The 17795-nt window shown below is 40.5% G+C and overlaps 1 protein-coding gene across 2 annotated transcripts in view; it reads left to right on the forward strand.

The window, feature by feature from the left end:
• Positions 1–17795, forward strand: part of CERS6 (ceramide synthase 6) — a 126949-nt gene that overhangs the window by 103357 nt on the left and 5797 nt on the right. For both annotated transcript variants that reach the window (XM_062004886.1, XM_062004888.1), the window contains exon 8: positions 3322–3428. In XM_062004886.1, the coding sequence (XP_061860870.1) occupies positions 3322–3428 (107 nt within the window). The remainder of the gene's footprint in view (positions 1–3321; positions 3429–17795) is intronic.

The following is a 17795-nucleotide window of genomic DNA, read 5'->3' on the forward strand; positions in this document are numbered from 1 at the left end:
TTACACTTGTAGCAGTACATGATTGTTATTTCAGTCTGGTTTATCCCTTGATAAGTTGCTGGTACACAGCAAAGGTTAGTAATGTGTTACATTCAAAGGAGGGTCACACACAGATTTAAAAGATAATCTGGTAAAGTCAAAATCTCAAAGTTGTAAAATCTGGCAAATGATGACTGTGGGATAGAAACTTCTAAATCTTGACACCTCTGGCGTGGTGTGTGGGGTAAGAGGACTGCAAAAGGATCAAGGTGTCATGATTTGTTTCTGCTGTGCTTTTCTAGGCAGAGGGTGCTGGAGGATTTAGTGCCTGTTTGCACATGGGCAGTGAGTTGACCTCTGGTCCTCAAGATTTTCCAGGTTCCTGTACTTCTACATCTGAATGGAAGTGTTAAGCAGTTGGCTTTGGTGAAGAAAGGATGATTTAAATTCTTTTCAGTCAAGATGATCTGTAACTTCCATAGCAGCCATTTAGTGATGTTGTCATTCTGTATCTGCATCAGCTTTTAGACAGCTCTTGATGGTGCTGGGATCGAACTGTCTGTGAACTCTCCAGATTAAACCAAAGTTAATAACAGGGGTTTTTTCTGAAGTTATTTTTGATTAATGTAGTTGCAAGGATCCTATTATGCAAGAATATAGTCTCACTGTGTGAGTCACCTATTGCAAAATCAAAATCCTGCCATTGTGATTCGATAGTGCTGTAAATTGGGTTTTACTTTAAAATATTTTTTTAATCTAGAAGGCACCAGACCACCTGAGATAGAAAGCAACAGAGAATCTTAATTTTTTCTGTTAGAAAAAATTACGTCTTTACAACTTTTTTTCTGCTTTAGCAATGCCTGTAAATCCATGTTAATAGATGTGGGTTCACCCAACTTTCTTCATTCCTCATTTCTCGTCACCAGAAGGACATACTTGAAGTTGTTCATTCCACATTAGACCAGTGTCTGTGGAGCTATAAAAAACACCACTGGAGAGCAGTGATAATAGGATATCTAAAACCTTGTCTTGAACATGATGAGATACATGTTTTTGCTCAATTCCTCTGTTCATTCACTAGCTAAGACAAAGAGAAATTGCTAATATTCTCACATGATTTACAAACATTCAACAAATACAGTTCCCCATGATCTTTCTAGCCAGTTCATTCAGTCTGTTCTGACTGGAAATACTAAAGCTACTCAAAAGTGTAATAAAGAGAATCACAAGCCCTGAGCAGCGTTTACTAGGAGGGCCATTATGACTCACTCAACAGACTTTCATCTGCTAGAGCTCTGGGTTACAGCCCTCATGCTCTATGAGAGAGGATGGACTCCTACACACTATTGACATTACTGAGGAGAAAGTCAGTGCAGAGGAAGAAAATAATCAAACTGCAAAAGAAGCTGGTTATGTATCTTGCCATGGTGGATCAGTTGTACACCTGACCTGTTTAACATATGCATGTGTAAAAGGGAAAACCTATTTCCAGAGGCCCCCTAGACTCTTTCCACCTACCATTTCATAACAAAACATGTCCAGTGGAAAGCTGGAATGCAAATTTTTTTTATTCTCATGGCAGAAAGTAGTATATATTGGTAGGAATACTGGAGGTGAGGTTTTTTCCATAGGTCTTAAGGCATCTGCAGGTATAGAAGAGTCATGGTAGGATTAGGATTTTCATGAATACATGTCTGTTTTCTTAGATTTCACTAAAAGCTATCTTGCATACTCAAGGCAGCCTAGCCATGGCAGAACAGACCAATTGTAGAGTAATTTGCTTGCCTAGGATGCCGTTACATTAGCTTAAATAGAAATCTAGGCTACTGAGAGGCAGTTTTCGGAATCCCAGCTAAGTTGTTCATGGGGTCTTGGATATCTTTGCACCGCAGAGCCACTTGTGGGTTGGAAACACTCAGATCTAACCTTCTGAAGCACTTAAAATCCCACCTATTTGGGGACCTTGAGACTTCTCAGCTTCAACTAACAAACACTGTGGCCGTTTTTATGCCAGCGTGTGGGTGTGAATAGTTGCCAGTTTGGTATGCTTCTGTTGTATGAGCCTCACAGCTGACAGTTCAACTAGAATCCTTTCAACAACATACTTTTTCCCCTTTGTTGTAGTCCTTCTTTATCAATGTCATTTGTGAATTTGTTGAGAACTGATGATGAAACAGCTATACTGTTCTTGAGAAATGCCATGAGACTACTACAAGTTGCTGTTGCAGAATCAGCTCCATGCACTGTGAAACCAGGTTTTTTAGACCACTGCCATGGAAATACATCCAAATTTCCTATAAGAACTTTCAATCATCTGAAAATCATGGTGTTAGTAATGCTTCTGCTTTGCATGTTGTCACTGAAGTGTTCACTTTTCCTTGAAACAGTCTCTGAGTGCAAACTGCTAGGAAATCCATTTGTGTCCACTAGAATAAAGGGCTGATTCAGAAGTATTATGTTTTCTTTGCAGCACTGGTAGCTTTCCTAATGTTTTATGAGCTTCCTAACTTGTTTTCTACTAGTGAGAAATATCCTTTATATTTAGGTCTGGAGTGGAAATGTTGCAAAAGTTAGATAGCATCCAAAAGTTCAGATTTGACTCACTGTGTTCATGCCAAAAAAATCAGACAGAATGCAAGAGTCCCCGTCACCATTTAGTAACTAGTTACTCCTTCACTGAGGAGAAGTCAGAAGAGTGCATGAAGACAAATGAGAAGCACGTAAAAATAGGCATACGGCAACAAGTTGGAAAAAAAAGTTGGAGAGAGAGGGGGAAGGAGCTGTGGGAATAGATCTGATGGGGAGTGGTAAAATCTTTGAGGTGGAAACTGTTCTGTATAGGCCAGAAAGAAGAACATAGGATATGGGGCATAGTAGAGGATTTCATATTAATTTATATATAGCGAACAGTAGAAGGTCAAAGAGCATGGGATACATGAAAGACGAGTGGATGCTAAAAAAGCAAGTGGAGCATACTGGAAAGGTGTGAGACATAGGTAAACAGATTGGGGATGAGGACAGCATAAACACAGTGGAGTTCAAGAAAAGGTTTAGAGTAGTTTTGTGATTCTGAAATTGTGGGATTTCATAGGAAGGAAGTTGAATGGGGAAAGAAGACGTGAGAGATGTACTCTGGTTTTATGCATCCTGGGTTTTGGTTTTTTCTGAGAAGACATTTTCCAGTTGCTTGATGAAGAGGAGTTATGAGGTTATTGTGAGGTGGCCCAATGAAAAAGTTAGCAATTTCATTAAAAAATTATTTCTTCTTCTTACAACTTACATGCAATAGAAGAGAACCCAGTTGTCCTAACAGAAGTAAATAGATATTTCTTTCTTTTGCAGGCTGCCAAAATGGCAAACTATTGCAAGTTTCAAAAACTGAGTGACCTTCTGTTCCTTACATTTGCCATTGTCTTCATTGTCAGTAGGCTTGGCATATATCCCTTATGGTGAGTAAGCACATCGTTTTCCTCAAATGCTCAGGATCAAACAAGCTTGGAAATAACTATGTTGTAATTGAACATCATTCATTGACATTAACTCTGTTTTGCAAAGCACCAAGAACAGTTTCAGACGTAACTAGGTGCTGATATACCCTATTTGCTAGAGTGCCATTGCATTTACTGTACTAGACAAGAAACATACGGGGCTTCTGCTGGCTTTAAAGTAGAAATGGGTTGGAGACCACACACAGTTCCAACTGGTCACCTGTGTTGGCACGAAGTTCAAGGAGAAGTAAAGTACTTGTCATTGAAGACACTGAGCAGAGGCTAAGCTTGAAGCTAGGATCTTCTCATTAGCTTTTGGTGCACACTTTATTAACATATTCAGCTTAAAGGAAAATACAATAAGATAAGGAAAGTCTGTCTTGCTGAAATTGGCATAAGGATGTTAATGGCATGCAGAATGCAATACTGTGGGCTACTTCTTTTCCACCCATTTGATTTGGCAGTTCTGCGGAAGCTGTGTTTAAGGTAGTTCAGCTCTATAAGGTAGTTTGGGTCTTACTGTAGTCTCATTTCTTCCCAGACAAAGCCAGCTGCTTGCATGTGCACTTACTGTCTCTTCTAGGTACACACATATGCATGCACACAAACGGGACATAGATGTTTGATTCTTTAGCTAGGTTCTTCAACATTCAAAAGGCAACTGACTAGTTAGGAAACAGATGTACTTCAGTGTTGAAATCCATGCAAATTTCTGTATAACCTGTGCTATGTATATGTTAGGAGAGCCAGAAGGTGGCATTGGCCTCATTCTTTTGTGTTCTGGATCCTTCCTTTTTCTGGTATGAACAGAACTAGCACAAATCTCTGTATCCCTGTGAGAGCAAGAGGGATCTGTCATTGCATCAGAACATAACAGTGACAGTTTTGTTTCTGTGAAGCACCAAGAATGCTTTAAATGTTACCCTTTGCAGAGTTTTATTTAGAGAGATTACCAGCAAGCTCCTTATTTAATCATGCAGAAGATTTACAGCTGCCAATATCAACCTCTCTACCAGTTTTCGTTTAAAATCTTCTATAATTTTCTGGAGAGAGTCCAGCGCAGGGCCACCAAGATGATCAGGAACCAAGATGAACTGGAACATCTTTCATATGAGGAAAGGCTGTGGGAACTGGGGCTGTTTAGTCTGGAGAAGAGGAGACTAAGGGCAGATCTTATTAACATTTATAAATATCTAAAGGGTGGGTGTCAGGAGGTTGGTGCATCCCTTTTTTCTATAGTAGCTAGCAACAGGACAAGGGGTAATGGGATGAAGCTGGAACACAAAAAGTCCCACTTAAAGATAAGAAAAACCTATTTCACTGTGAGGGTGATGGAGTGGTGGCACAGGCTGCCCAGAGGGGTTGTGGAGTCTCCTTCCTTGGAGGTCTTCAAGACCCGCCTGGACATGTTCCTATGCAACCTGATCTAGGTGACCCTGCTTCTGCAGGGGAGTTGGACTAGATAAGGTCCCTTCCAACCCCTACCATTCTATGATTCTATGATAATTATATCTCTTTGGAGTTTTGTTACTGCAAACAGGACAAGACCAAGGATCAGCTCTGCTTAACAATATAATGTAGAAGTCTCATTTAGCATTTAATGAGTCCAAAGATACTGTAATAATGCCTGGTCCCTACTGTGCTGTGAGTTGGTGAAGGACCATGACAAAAAAACCAGAAAATGGATAGATGGACAAACTGCGTGTTTGCAGTTTGCTTGTTATTTTTTCCAAGGAGCAATTGATTGTTTCTTAAACAGCTTTGCTTCCCTTACATCAGTTCTTTCTTGAAGCTAACTTGAAGCTAATTCGCTGAATTTCTGTAAATAATCTAAGTTAATTTTTCTACTTGCTGGTCTCAAATGGGAAAAATATCAGCATTTCTACTTGTAGGATTTCCTCTGCTAGTTGCATTCTGGTTTATACAAAGAAATGGAGGTAGGACTCAATTCCACCACTACAGTTCTGTCTCTGGAGACTGCAGTATATGACTCTTTCAGGGACAACTCAGTGAAATGATGACTGGTTGCATTCACAAAGGGAAAAGCAAAGGAGAAGTCATACTTATGTCTTGGGAGATGAGAAGAGAGTGGTGGATGTCACCTACCTTGACTTCAGTAAGGCTTTCAGCCCTATCTCCCAGAAGATCCTGAGAGAGACGCTGATAACATATGGGAGAGATGAGCAAACAGTGAAGTGGATTGAAAACTGTCTGAGCAGACAGATCCAGAGGGTGATGATCAGTGGGAGGATCAGTGCAGTCTAGTTGAGGACCAGTAACTAGCAGTGTTCCCCAAGGGTCAAATTGGTCCAGTCTCATTCAACATCATTAATGATCTGAATGATGTAGCAGAGTGCACTCTCAGCAAGTTTGCTGATGTTCCAACCTGTGAGGAGTGGCTGATACACCAGAGGGTTGTGCAGCCATCCAGAGGGAAGGAACCCCAACAGGCTGGAGCACCGGGCCAACAGGAACCTCATGAAGTTCAGCAAAGGGTAGTGCAAAATCCTTCACCAGTATATGCTGGGGCCTGACCAGCTGGATAGCAACTTTGTGTAAAAAGAATTGGGGATCCCTGGGGACACTAGGTTGAACATGAGCCAGCACTGTGCCCTTGCAGCAAAGAAGGCTGATGGTGTCCTGGGTTGCAGTAGCACAGGTGTTGTCAGCAGGTTGAGGAAGTGAATCCTTGCCCTCTGCTCAGCACCAGTGAGGCCACACCTGGAATACTGTGTTCAGTTCTGAGCCCCCCAGTACCAGAGAGATACAAAGCTAGTGTCCAGGAAAGGATTACAGAGATTGATTAAAGGACTTGAGCACCTCTCACATGAGGAAAGGCTGAGACAAGTAGGACTGTTTAGCACAGAGAAGAGAAAGCTCAGGATGGATATTATCAGTATATATAAATACATGAGAGTATAAAAAACACTGAGACAGATTATTTTCAGCAGTGACCAGGGCCAGGACCAAAGGCAATGAGCATGAATTGATGCAGAGGAGGTTCCATCTGAAACACTTTTTCATTGTGAGGATGACCAAGCACTGACACAGGTTTCCCAGAGAGATTGTGAAGCCTCCGTCCTTGGAACTGCTCATAAACCATCTGGACATGGTCCTGGGCAGCCTGCTACAGGTTACAGAAGTTGATCAGGGCAGTTGAGCAGGATGACATCCAGAGATCCCTTCCAACCTCAGCCATCCTGTGATTCTGCGAGCTGCCTTATGTGTTCAGCTGTGACTCCACCATTTAAATCTTGCTCTTTATTATTTTAAATGGCAAAGAAGGAACTGCTGACTTGAATTTTTTTGTTATTCAAACACAAAATTTACACTGCTGTCTGCTTGCTTTGCTGAATAGCCAACAAAGAGCAGATTAATCTTGTCCAGAGTGCACAGTTTTGATGGAGATCATTAATCTTCACATATTCAACTAGAAGCAGCTGCCCAATATGCCTTTTCTCTGGAGTCATCTGAAAATCAGCAAAGTCCAGATTTTCCCATCCTTTACATTCTTATTATGGTAGTAAGGTTCTGTAAACTCCACACTTTCAACCTGAAGTGTTTAAAATAACACTGTGTTTATAACTGTAACTGAAGCTCAGAAACTGAAGATTCCTGCTGTCTCAAGTGATTTCTGTGAAGTGTTGTAGCCAAGTGTCACACTGTGCAGGAAGCCCCTGCTAGAACTAGACAAACTATAAATTCAGGATTGACATGGCTAGTGGGAATCAGGCGTCATAGAGCTGAGATCTGTGTAAGTGACCATAATACACACACACACACACCATGCTGTCTGACTGACAGAGTTCTGGAAGAAATTACCAGCACAGTGATAAGTTATCTTGCCAGTGTTAAAACTTGAGCCCTGCTTTAAAGCTGTGGCATTTCGTCCTGTTGTTCCAGATGTGTCCATCCATTCCCATATATGTTAGGCAAAAGCAACACTTCCAAGCCACCTCAGATTGAACCTTGTCTGAATCCTACTCTATAGAGCAGCACTGGCCCAGTGTACTGAAAGCAGGGTAAACATTGAAGCAATTAAATGTAGGGAAGAGGGATGCACAGTAGCTTCTGTTCTTGATGTTGGCTCCCTTATTACTGAATATTGGAAGGGCAGCAGGTTACAGCCATGACTGTAACCTGCTGCTGGGATGGAAAAGATCAGCGTAGACTCACGAAGGCAGAGGGATTGTGTATTACAAGAGTGCAGCAACTGACAGTGTGCTGTGTGCTCCTGTGTCACAGATGGTAATTCCTCTACCTATCTTCTCTCTTAATTAACAGAAGAACACATTTATTAATTTATTTGAACATGCAGATGGTTTATAGTGTAGTGTATATGATCTTTGAGTTTTAAGACGAGTTTGTTTACAGACCAAAGGCTTGATGTATGTACTCCTAATGATTACCATTACATATCCCTATAATCAGAGAGCCTAGTTTCACAGTTCTCAGCTGTACCACGGGCGCTTCATGTGGAAGTCAAGGTTAGCAGGGATGAAGCAAAGGACATACAAGCTTGTCTTTCCTAAATCCGTTTCTCTCCATGAAACAACAATTCTAAATCTTCACCCCCATTAGCTTGCATGTCAGCGAAGATGAGTCATTAGAGTGGCAGCAGGCCAGGAAGCATAGTTTTGCTCTCCTTTGCTGAATATTCAAAATAGCAAGATTTGCTGCCTGATTAATATTACATAAATATGCAAATTTTTTCTAGCATAAAAACTGAGAGGTATAAAACTGGTGTGCATGTAATGTAACAGGAAGACTGTAATTTATAAGAAAACGTCCCCCCCACACAGGAAGGCAAATACCCAAGACAGGCTTCCAAAGACGTCGCTTATGAAGCGTTGGCATACTGTTGTGCTCCAGCTTCGCACAAGTGCCATTTAATTCTGCATAAAGGTGCTAATAAAGAATTCAAAATGTATCAAATGCTGTTGTTTGAAGGTTGTTTAGCAGCGGGGCTGAGACAAAGAAACTGGCAATTAGATATATATTTAGCAGTCTTTCTGCAGGCATCTGGAGTTCGTTTCAGCAATAATTCAAAAACCGCAGGACACTTTCTGCCTCCTGCTGTTAAGTGAATGTAGGAGTAAAGCTGCTATTTTCACTGACAAGACATTTTGCTTGTGAAATTCTCCCACTTGCACATAATCACTGTTCTAGCAAATTACAACATAAAACACAGCTCTCCATGAGCCGGGGGAACACGATGGCTTCTCAGGTGATACAGGATTGTAGGGAGAAGGAAAGCAACCTCAAACTAAAGAATTGGTATAGATTTTGTGAGTCCTTGGCTAGTCTAATTAGGCTGGACAAAACAGTTACCTCAAGCTTTTCTTTATTTCAACAAGCCTTGCAGTTCCTCTTCTCCAGGCCTCAAATGCTTGTTTTTGCTGTAGTTACATGGACATAATCTCTGTGTTGATAAAGGAATGGTTCACTTTTTCTGTTGTTTTGCTGGTTTTGCTGTTTCGGTATCCAGGCAGGGAAACCCTATGAGGTCATAATATTTATTAATCATTTTTTGAGTTGTTCAGAGGACAAGCAGGCATCTTTCATTCCAGGAGGCATGAATGGAGAAGATGATGCACTGCATTTTCCAGTCTTTCTTTACTCATTGCTGGCTGCAGAGTTCATGTTGTGAGAACTGTGAACTCCTCAAGTCTGGGCTGCACAGGAGACCAAAGACTACTTACTTTGCTTATTCTTTTGGAATATATGGGGATTTTCGGCACAGCAGTTTGAAAAAATCTCCTAATGCTGTGAAGAGTGTGGTATCTGAAACTGTTTTCATGGAGTGACCATGAACCTGAGTATGTCCAAGAGCTTCATGATGTGGAGAGAGATACAAGGTTACTAAATATGTTCATCATTTTAAAAGGTAGCTGAAGGTAACAGCAGGTAAAGGTGGAATTCTGGATTTGAAGGATGGCTCACAGAAAAGCTGCACTGCTGTTGACCGGGTGAATGTACTCAGCTGGGTAAATTCAGATGCTTTCAGGTTGCTCTGATTCGTGCTAGTACACAGTTGTTTTTCACTACTTTTTAGTATTTTTATAGTCTGTTTTTGTATGAGAGGTAGAGCACAGTAGGTTTCAGAGAAGTGTTGCTAAGAAGTACTGCTGTCAAAAAGCAAGGAAGCGGGGAAACAGCTTTGGCATTCATACAACCTGTGAGGTCCCAGCATGGACGTATTACATCTATGCACTGCCAAATGTAAAACAGGTAGCTTAATGGTACAAATGTGAATGAGAGCCTGATTTAAGCTGATTGTAAAGAACACAAGTCATGTTCTGCATGTACTGTCCCCCAGATTCTCATCTAAGCAAATTTGTTACAAGTGAGGCAGTCTGTATGCCTTCCTGTCATTGATCGCTTCAGACAATGTGAGTACCCAGACTACTGTACCATGTTAAAAAATGTGAGGACAGCCAGCCAACCACTTCAACTAGTTGGTATGGTCTTGTTCAATATTGGTACATATGTCTGGATCTTCAGTTTGTGAATCTGTTTGGGAAGATTCTGACAAAGGAAAAAAAAGATGGCAAAAGTAATTTTTACTGTTGAAACTCAAAGCTGTTTAAGGTGCATGTCTCCTCATCAGCTGTGATGTACGGCTGATAAATGAGACTTCTATGCTAACAAATCCAGCATAAGCATGAGTCTGCCAGTCCTCAGAAGAACAGCTTTGTTCCTTATTATTCTTTCCTTTTTTAAAGCTCATGAGAGTATACACAGTCTGGATCATGGCTGATTTCTAATTGCCTTTTCTTGGCAGTGAGTATCTGGATGAACCAGAGAAGCATGGCATGATCCTGGCTGAGTTTAAATTAACTTCTGTTCACCATGATATGCTGTAATAAACCCTAGTTATATATTACCAGGCTTTTCTCATCTTTGCACACTGGCTCAATAACTCTTCCTGAGTTTCATCACTGGCTGAACAACAGTGTGAGATATAGCCATGCTGTTGATGCACACACTGTTTCTCCAAATCACTATCTGGAGATGCAGTGTGTGCATCTGAACTGGCATCAATACTGGCAGCCAGTATTGCCAGTTTGCACTGCTCTCTCGCCTCTCTTTTATCCTGGGATCAGCTCCTCTCTGAGTAAAATCACAGATAGAGTTATGAATAGGGCAACACGGAACCGCCGTAACAGCTGCTGCAAAGATTTGCTAAACCTCACTTTTTCCTAGTTTTATTCTTTTTCCAGCTCATATCGACAGTTTTCATGCAGTTCTTAACATGCAGGGAAGTTGAGTCATTGTCCTTCATACCGGTTTTCTTTCCTTGCACATTTTTCCTGCTTGACCCCTTGCAGCATGTGTATTGTGGGAAGGCAGCATGTGGACTCTGGCAGTCGCCCTGCTTCATTCTTCTGAATATATTGGTAAAACAGAAAGCTCAAACCTGCCCTTAAGAAGCATCTTACTATGTCAGAGCAATATGTAGGCACTAGTTAAAGAAAGAATCTTGATAGTTACTTGGCCTGGTAAGAATGTAGGTAGCCAGATAAATCCCAACTGCCCAGACAGTGTTTTGTGATGGTTTTAGTTATACTCGCAGGATCCTGAAGTCAGGGAAAAGCTTTCTAGCCTGGCTGATATTATGTATAGAGCTGGGCAAACATGTCCGATTGTTCTACAGTAAAATAACTTTCTTATTAAGAAAATAAATCTCTTCTGACACTGTTTTGAGCTCATTTTGTTCAGAATATTGTCTAAACCAGAGCACAATCTGAGTTGTTTATGGGTAGCAGATACAGAAGGAATAAATTATGATTGTGATACTTGATCCCTGATGTTATTCATGCTGTTATTGAGTGGATGCTGTAGAACTAACGAAAATTACTTGATGTGCTTATATTTTAGGCTGTCTCTAGTTTCAGCAGGCAACTTATAACCCATCAGTTTATCAAGAGCATTTAATGAAAAGCTTTTGGCAAGCTACCTACAATGTACTTTAAGAACTCATAGGCTTCAATTTATGGGTTTAAAAGAAGGCTTAAGTAAATAAGTCTCTATAAATTTACTCACAACTCTTGTCTTAGTTCTTTAGCAGAGTATCTATAATGTTGTTGCCCCATCTGTGTTTGACAAAATGTTATCTAATGTTGTCCTTTCTAATGCCTGGTTATTTTATTTCCTGAAAGTCTTTACAGCATTTGTGGACTCAGGCCTCACAAGTGCTATATGAGGCAGAGCTGAAGTCTTTGGAGTGCCAGGTTAATACTGATCCAGCTATTTACAGAGAAGCTATAAGAAATGGAAAGGTTACAGGTGTCATTCACCATTGTGTTTGCAGTATAAATAACTAAAAGTGGTATTTGCTGTGTTTCCATTTTCAAGATTTTCATGTGATCACAACAGGAAAAAATTATATTCAAAGGATTTCATTAGGCTTCTGAAGCTGATTTTTATCCTCATTTTTAGTTTCCAAAGACTGTACTTTGTGGCTGTAATAATGCATTCCATTGTCAAAGACAGACTATTCAATCAGTGTTCTCACTTTCCTTCTTTTATTATGAAATATGTCCTTTCTAAGATTGATGCTCTGATTTAAATCAGAATAGAAACCTGTGCTGTGGCACTTCTTTTGCTCATAATAATTCTGATGAGTGTAAACGTCCCAGGGGAAGGGAAGCAGCATTGATGTTTTTCTGGTGGCCAGACATATTAGCCAATTTTAAATCATCTCAGCAAAGCATGATGGGTGATGGGACAGAATGAATGACCTGTGCTTGGTCAAGGTAATCAGCTTCCTGTATAAATGGCTTTGTAGTCAATTGAGGTTCTCCAAGTTTTCTCTAAAGTTTCATCACATGTGGTAAGGAGGGGAGAAGAAGGAGGCTGACCATGGGATTTTGCAGTTTGACTTTTTGTTTTCTAAAACAGTAGGATGTGAGGAAATTTCACCCCAAAGTACACCTTCAAGCATTGCCCATTCTGCAGAGGGGAGAACTGTGCTGGTATAGTAGTACCACAGACAGCCCATTCAACTGCTGACAGTCTAGGTGGCTGGAGGTGGTTTGAGGTCTCCTTAGTGCTCAACTAGGAGGAGGTCATTGTGGCTAAACACTTTGTGAGCAACTCAACACTCATGTAAGTGTGCACATTCTGTTGGTTTCATTAGTGTTGAATGACAGCAGGGTTTGACCCATAATAGCTGTGAAAGCAAAGATCGTGAATAAGAAAAATGGATTAAACTGAAAACTGTTTAAGGCTGTTTTCCCAGTCTTTGGTGTAGAGGAAATTCTTAAGATGCTTTAGGGGACAAAGGTACGGTTGATTGTGGTTTCGATGTTGTTTTTTTTCCCTCCCCATTCACATCTTTTGACATTTCTTCTGTGACTGGACCATAATTCTTGCATTATTTGTTTGAAAAACTGAGTATTTGGCAGACACTGTGCCACCACACTTCCTGAAACTGTATGATTTTTATGGATTTTAAAATTATTCGGTTACTCCAAGGACATGTTCTCAGGATTAGACCAATGAATCCAAAGTATAGTACCCCTACTGTAGATGGTACGTAAGCCACCTGAAGGACATTGAGTACCTGGCAGAGAACTATCTACAGCTGTTCTACCATGTTTGTGGGCTTTTGAACTAGTTCTTTTTAGTTTCTACATTTCTGGAAACTTTGGGTAATCTTTTTCACCCAAAATGTCTGCCATGGCATGTCACTAAACACAAGGCAGTGTGTTAGTGTCAAGAGGAAGAACTATTCTTTGAGCAAAGGTACTGACTTATTTTTAGTCAACAGAAATAGGCATGGGGAAGACATTTTTGTTCTCTGATACCCTGGTTTGCAAAGACTGGAAACTGGTCCCCTGTAGTTTACAGCAAATGCCTTTCCTGTTTGGAGAATAACGTGAACTTCAGGCAAATGGGTTTTTATGCATATTCTCTGTTGCTCATATAAAAGTTTTACATGTGCTTGGAGATTTTCAAATTTGAAAGTGTCATTCTTAGCATAATGTAGTTTCTCTGTGCTTGTCTGTTATGATCACAAGCCTTTACATAAGCACTTTGCTAGAACACATTACTGCTATAACATTTTGCTGAGTGTAATTACATTCTGCTAGAAGATTTGAATTCTCTCCATATCCTAACATGTATTGAAAGACTCTCCTGAGATCTGAGCTTGGATTGTGAAGGTGTCTCTGACATAGTATTCTTGTTTATTTCTATTCACCAGAGTGGAAATACTATTATTCATACCAGTGCCTGAAAAATCAGTTAGTGGGCAGTAACTGTTGATGAGATGGAATTGAGTGAATAGAAAAGCACAGCTGAACCCAGGACAGTGACAGCTTGATCAGAATTGTCTCTTTCACAGTACATCAAACATGAATAATTTCCTGCCAGTTCCATCATTTTAGTTGAGTAATTGGAAATCCTATTGATCTATGCAGGGCTTAAAATAATACAGTCTCAGTGGCAGGGCTGTGATTTCTGCAAAGAGGTATTGTTCCCGGTTAGTATTAGGACCGGAGCCACCCATCTCTATAGCAGCTGAGCTTGTATTGGCACCATGTCAGGAAATCCTCTGGTGTGAGACTGGTATGGTGAGGAGAATAACACGTGGTGCTGAGCTCACTGATAAAATTGAGGTATATGGATTTAATGTTGCTCTGAAAACTGACTGAAGAGTTTACATCCCTTCTATCACATATTTCATCAACACTTTCTAAAAGAAGAGTGTAATGAGCATCACCAACCAACAAATCCAAGGAATCACTCTGAGATGCTGTTGAAAGGATGCATCAAGAGTGTGGCTAGCAGGTCAAGTGAGATTCTTCTCCCCCTCCACTCTGCCCTGATGAGGCCTCACCTGGAGTCCTGTGTCCAGTTCTGGGCTCTTGAGCTGAGGCTCAAGAAGGACAGAGTCCAGCACGGGGCCACCAAGATGATCAGGGGACTGGAACATCTTTCCTATGAGGAAAGGCTGCGGGAACTGGGGCTGTTTAGTCTAGAAAAGAGGAGACAGAGGTGGGATCTTATTAATATTTACAAATATCTAAATGGTGGGTGTCAGGAGGTTGGGGCATCCCTTTTTTCTGTTGTATCTAGCAACAGGACAAGGAGTAATGGGATTAAGCTGGAACACAAAAAGTTCCACTTCAATATAAGAAAAAACTATTTCACTTTGAGGGTGAGGAAGCAGTGGAACAGACTGCCCAGGGAGGGTGTGGAGTCTCCTTCTTTGGAGGTGTTCAGAACCCACCTGGACATGTTCCTATGTGACCTGATCTAGGTGTACCTGCTTCTGCAGGGAGTTTGGACTAGATGATCTCTAAAGGTCCCTTCCAACCCTACCATTCTATGATTCTATGAAAGATCATATCTCTTTCCCCTCTGTGCTCCCGTCTCTATTTCATTGATGCTGTATGGGTGACCAGTTCATATGACTCTTCTCAGTTCAGAGTGAATCTCTGTTGCTCCCATCATACTTGCCATGCACTGATTAGTAGCAAGAATCCTATTCTGGGAGACTAAAGAGATAGCAGGATCTGAAAAGGGAAACCAGCTTGTTCTTCAACTCAGCAAGAAACAAGAAGCATCTGTTCAGTGCAGAACAGTGATAGAGACACAGCAGCTGGCCGAGCCAAAACTCAGAAGAGGAAGAAGTCGGCAGTACAACCCTTTATGTACTGGATTTGCTGTAATTAGATATGTAGCTGTACCACAGCTTGGGGGCTTTAGGACATGCAAGTGCTATAGACCAAAGTTTCTTCAGTGTAATGACTATTTTGCATATCATTTCATACCCTCTCAGGTAAAAAGTTGAGTAACTCATCTGAAGTCTCTCACAGAAACGTCTGTGTGTCAGGTCACCTGTTGTGTAAAGTTAGCTCAGAATTGTCGTTGTCAGTTACTGGGACAGCCTGGGATGTGAAGTCCTGTTAGATTTCAAGCAACATCTAAATCTCAGGGACAAACCTTTAGTACTGATGAAATGTGGCTGATTTATGATCCTATGACTGATCAACATGAGCACATATTTGTGCTTTCACACTCTACTACCTCTTCATTTATCTGTGAATCTTAGTGATACTTTTTTTCCTTTTTTACCTGTCAGTTTTATGGCATCTTTTAAGTAGACCATGATGTTTTATAAACAAGCTAATGAATTCATTCTCCCAGCATCTTTAGGGGGCAGACAAGATGTACCAATACCTAATGCCCATCTTTAACAAGAAGTAAACTTTGTAAAGAAAATTGGTTTTTTTTATTAACCATGTAATAAGTTAATAGAACAGCTAAATTCAGAATTTAGGACTCATGACTCCTTGTTCTCTGGTCTTGGTCACTTGTTACCATGTATAATGGAGAATAAGCCTTGTCTTAGGACAGAAGTAAGATAAGATGTTTATTCTTTAGAGGAAAAAAAAAAAGGCAGAAACTTTGAAACTTTGAAGCATTGCTGGCACTAAAATTGTTGGGTTACTTGCCCTAATAGGATTTGAACTTTATTAATGCCCAACTAGATGTATTTATCTATTTGCTCTGTAATGAATGCAGTATTGAAGGATATCCCAGTGCAGCTGGTTATGGTGCAATATAGAATACTGATGTATAATATATACTTGATAAAGGAGACAGAACATCTATTCTGAATGATTTAGAAAGGCTGGTATCATGTTTTGCTGTCCTTGGTTGTACTTTAGGATTTCTGGCTATTGCACTGTGATAACAACATATCTTTCAATCAGCATGTTGCATACACAGTATGTTGGTCACCAGACAGCACTGCAGAAGTTAAAGAAACTTGCAGTAATACTCACTTCAGCTGCACAGTTTCTGTATCCCTTGGATGTGATAATAGCGCCCATTACCCTGCTAAGCTTCATTCTGCAGAATTTTTCTCAAAGAATGCTTGCTCTTTCCACATGGTCTTCTCTCTCACCTGGTTTCATTCCTTTCAAGATGCTTTCAGAAGCAAATGCAGCATCTTTTTGCCAATTTGCAGACAAATGTAAATAAGCATTTTACTCTTTCACCCATCCCTCTCTTCCTTCATCTCCCTTTTCTTCTTCCATACCTGGTGCAAGGCAAGTGGTCAACTTACCAAGAGTTGGTAAGTGTTATCCAAGAGCCTGTCCCCACTACTTTGAGGGGAGGGAGTGTAATCTTACCCAAGTCACTGTATGAGCTTGTTGCCCATGGCCTCCCAAGTACTGCTTCACTCACTAGATAAAGAGTTACAGAAAAAACATATGTTACTGTGGATGTAATGCAGCTGGTTGTTTAGTAGTTGTTGAAAATGTGTTAATTTTATTCTAAGTGTTCAATTAGAGTGATATTACAATAAGTACAAAACTATCCCTCCCAATGGCTCAGACACTGTGATAGCATTCCTGAAAGACTACCACAGAGTTGTGTAAGAATAGGTTGGATCTTAAGTGGTGAATTTGTTTTCATTTGCCTTCATCAGCCACACTACTTAATTCAAGATGCTAAAATGAGAGTTTCACGCATCCAGGTGCACAACCCTGCTTGGAGTGTATTCAGTGAGGGAAGAATACCTTCCATGAGACTGTGTTGTTTTGTCCAGCTATCAAAATCTTTCAGTGCCTCAGAAAAATTGCTGCAGCCCAGAACCTATTTTCAAAAGCAGAAGCTAACATTTTGTTTCAAATTGCAGGGATGTGAGAATTGCTGACTAAAGTTTTCAGAGAGGTAGAGTACTTAGAGTACTTGCAGCTTAAAGTAATTTCTCCCTGTGAGATCAAGTCCAGCTGTTTCAAGTCAGATAGCCAAGAATAAGTGTTTTCACCATTTATTTTGAAAATCTGAGATTTAAAAAACTGGAGACCTTTGAAAAATTCCAGCAAACGTGTTTCCAGATTTAAGGGTCTGGTCATCTTTTCGAGTGTTTGAACCTAAGATTTCTTTGCGTATACATGCTATAGGCACTTTCTCCTTCATATAATCAATTCTCATGTTGCTTTTTTTGGTTCCTGTAGTTGGTTAAAATGCTTCAGTTTAATCCTTTCAGTGGAATTGGTGGAAAGTTGTCTAACCTTCTCTCCCTACTTCTCAACAAGTAGAATTTCTCTTTGTAGTATACCCACTAACCTTATGCTTTTTCCCCCCATTTCAGACTTCTGACATGAAAGAATTGATTTATTCTGAGAGAAACTTTATTTGCTTTCTTCCCATTTTTCTTTCTCCTCAGTCCTTTGTGCTTAGACATAACTTTAGCTCCATCTGCACGCCTAGCCACCATGTCAGCTCACTGACTCCTCTTAGCATTGCTGAGCAATTAGTGAGATCCTTTATGTAACTTTAATGGAGAGTTTCAGTCCTGTC

This window comes from Colius striatus, chromosome 11 (assembly GCF_028858725.1).
Source record: "Colius striatus isolate bColStr4 chromosome 11, bColStr4.1.hap1, whole genome shotgun sequence".
NCBI lineage: Eukaryota > Metazoa > Chordata > Aves > Coliiformes > Coliidae > Colius > Colius striatus.